The following is a 2,568-nucleotide window of genomic DNA, read 5'->3' as shown; positions in this document are numbered from 1 at the left end:
TCAAGAATGCAACTAAAAGAAAGCCACTAGTGATCACAAATCTAAAATCTTTTGTCCAGCAGGTGACAAGATTAGTGGTCTGTACAGAGAAATCAAAGAGTTACAGCTCCTAACACAGAAAAAGCATTACATGACGTAAATTTGATTTCATTCGGTCACAAATCAGAGTAGCTGCTCTGCCACCAGCTGCGTAGGAAGGGTCACTTTGAGAGACATTAACTAGGAGAAAATTAACATAATAGGGTCAGACTCTGATCACGATGAGTTTAAATATACTGCTGACAATACTTAACAAAAACACAGTTGTAAATATAAGCCGAGCTGAAACCTGTCAGTGTGCCCCTCTAGAATCAACAGCCAACCCATTGTTCACCCTTACCTCAGAGCCACAGCCAACAGTTTGGACAAGGTGAAGCGATCGCTGCTGTTACTGGGAAATATGGCGGCTAAGATGAGTGTGAACAGGCCTGAGGAGGGAAAGGTGACACAGTTCACTCAGAAAACTAAGAATCAAAGCAGCAGGTTATGTTTAATAAATATCAGGTGTGATCAAAATGTTCTGGGAGCGTTCGTGGTGCGCGTGCAGGGAGCGCATCATAACTGTGCTAGCAGTAACTGTCACGAGCCAAGACACCACGTGACAACATGCTACAAACGTCATAATCTGTGTTACACACATTTTGTGACCACTGGTTGGTGAACATTAGCAACTTCTCCATGGAGCTCAAACTGGAACAGGAAAGTACACATCACATTCTGTGTCAGTCAACTCCACTGCATGATCCAACCTTCATGTCAAGAAAAATCACTGGCGACAAGAGGTGGACCTGCGGCTACTACCGAGAGAAGAAACAACAGTTCTCACAGTGGAAGGTCCTGGAGATTCAGCACATGTTGCAGATTTGTGTGGCGTGTTTGCATAATGAGAATTCCAAGGAATTCCACTACAAGCGCTGCAGAAGCACTGCAAGTGCAGCTTCCCTCCTCAAAGGGACTGTGTTGATGGAGGCGGTGAGGTGACAGATGTTAATCAGGTATGGCTTCCATCACACTTTGTGTATGCTGGCTAACGCTACCTAATCAAGAGTCTTTTTCCTTTTGAGATATGTCAGTCTTGCCTGTACATTCGACTTATTGCCATGAAACAGAAAGAGCGAGAGAGTCACCTGAAGTGGAGGACAGAATGTTGACAATGGCGACCTGCGTGTCCGACAGGGCCTCCTGGTAGGACAGGTTAGCCAGGAACCACTAGAAGACAAACAGCGCAATTGTCAAAAGCGGACACAATGATAAACATCTCACAATATAACAACCCTGTGTTGTGGTAAAAACTATTTAACTTACCCTATAAAGTCAAGTTTTGCGGACTGCCTGAAGTTGTGATTTAATCTTTAAAGTCCGAGTTAATTATGTGATTCCGCAAGCATCCCATAAAGTGTCTTTCAGGCTTCATTTATAATAGCTGCCCTGTGGCTTAGGGGTTAACGTGGGTCAAATCTGGCAGGAGGCCTTTGTTGCATCTCTCTCTCCCACTCTCTCTTCACTGTCTCTATCTAATGAGGGCATAAACTGTCCCCCAAAAATGATAATAATGATAATAGAAAGAAGGGCTTAGTAAGTGCTGCCAGAATTGTAGTACATCAGCCCTAAACGCCACAGAACTAGTAGAGGATGTACAGCAACTCTGCTTGAGAACAGAAAAAAGCTGAATATAATGTGTGTTTAATTTTCAGATTAGGATCCTTAAACTCTTCAAAGTCTTGAGGTGGTTAAATTTAAACTAAATTTAAACTCTCTGCTTTAAACTTTCCTAGACTCCTTTATTGTCCTAAAGAGGTAGAGCCACAAATCAAAAGCAGCTCATCGCTTGAAAAGGCCACATGAATAAAGACGTGCAGTCACAATCCATTACTCTCTGCTCACTCACATAACTACAGCACGCTAAAAGCATGTTTTATTATACGCACAGAAGAACAAGGAGAACAGTTTCACCCAACTGGCTAGCGAATAACAAGAATAAAGCGTGTGTGCTTTATAAGAAGTGACCACAGCAAAACAGACAAACAAGAGAGAGGATACAAACTATTAACTGATTACTAGGTCCCCGTATTGTTTGTGTTTTGTTCTACTAGAACGTGTATAAACATGAACACCATGAGCCTGGTCGTGGCGACTGTAGCAGACGGTGGTCAGGAGTAGCACAAGGAAGTAATGCACCAGTAAAAACAGAGCACAAGAACACTACAGGGCTTTGTTGCAGTGTGTTTACAGAGCAAATAGTTGCTCGTATCTACAGTGTGTGAAAGAAGGCAGCTTAACGCTAATATACAAGCCATATAAACGTTATGTGTCAGTGATTTGTAGTGGTAGAGAACGATACAGTTTATGGTGCTTCCATAATACAACTTTGTTATTCCACCGCATGGTTTGACTTGCATCTTACCTGTGTCACTTGTTCTACATGTAGGATCATTTGTTTGTAAATTTCTTTCATACGGTCTTTTTATTGTGTGCTTGCGTTTAGTTGTTTTTTATGGATTTTCCATGGAAGGTACTTTATTATATTAT

The 2,568-nt window shown here is 42.0% G+C and overlaps 1 protein-coding gene across 1 annotated transcript in view; it reads right to left on the bottom strand.

Moving 5' to 3' along the window:
* LOC103367149 (solute carrier family 35 member F5) overlaps positions 1-2,568 on the bottom strand; it is an 18,880-nt gene that overhangs the window by 9,276 nt on the left and 7,036 nt on the right. The window contains exons 8-9 of the mRNA XM_008295083.1: positions 1,167-1,248; positions 380-467 (exon numbers count right to left, since the gene is read on the bottom strand). Coding sequence (XP_008293305.1) covers positions 380-467; positions 1,167-1,248 — 170 coding nt within the window. The remainder of the gene's footprint in view (positions 1-379; positions 468-1,166; positions 1,249-2,568) is intronic.

Source organism: Stegastes partitus, unplaced genomic scaffold, assembly GCF_000690725.1.
Source record: "Stegastes partitus isolate 25-593 unplaced genomic scaffold, Stegastes_partitus-1.0.2 Scaffold1018, whole genome shotgun sequence".
Taxonomy (NCBI): Eukaryota; Metazoa; Chordata; class Actinopteri; family Pomacentridae; genus Stegastes; species Stegastes partitus.
Note: the sequence above shows the minus strand (reverse complement) of the source record. Positions and strands in the feature narration are given on the sequence as shown.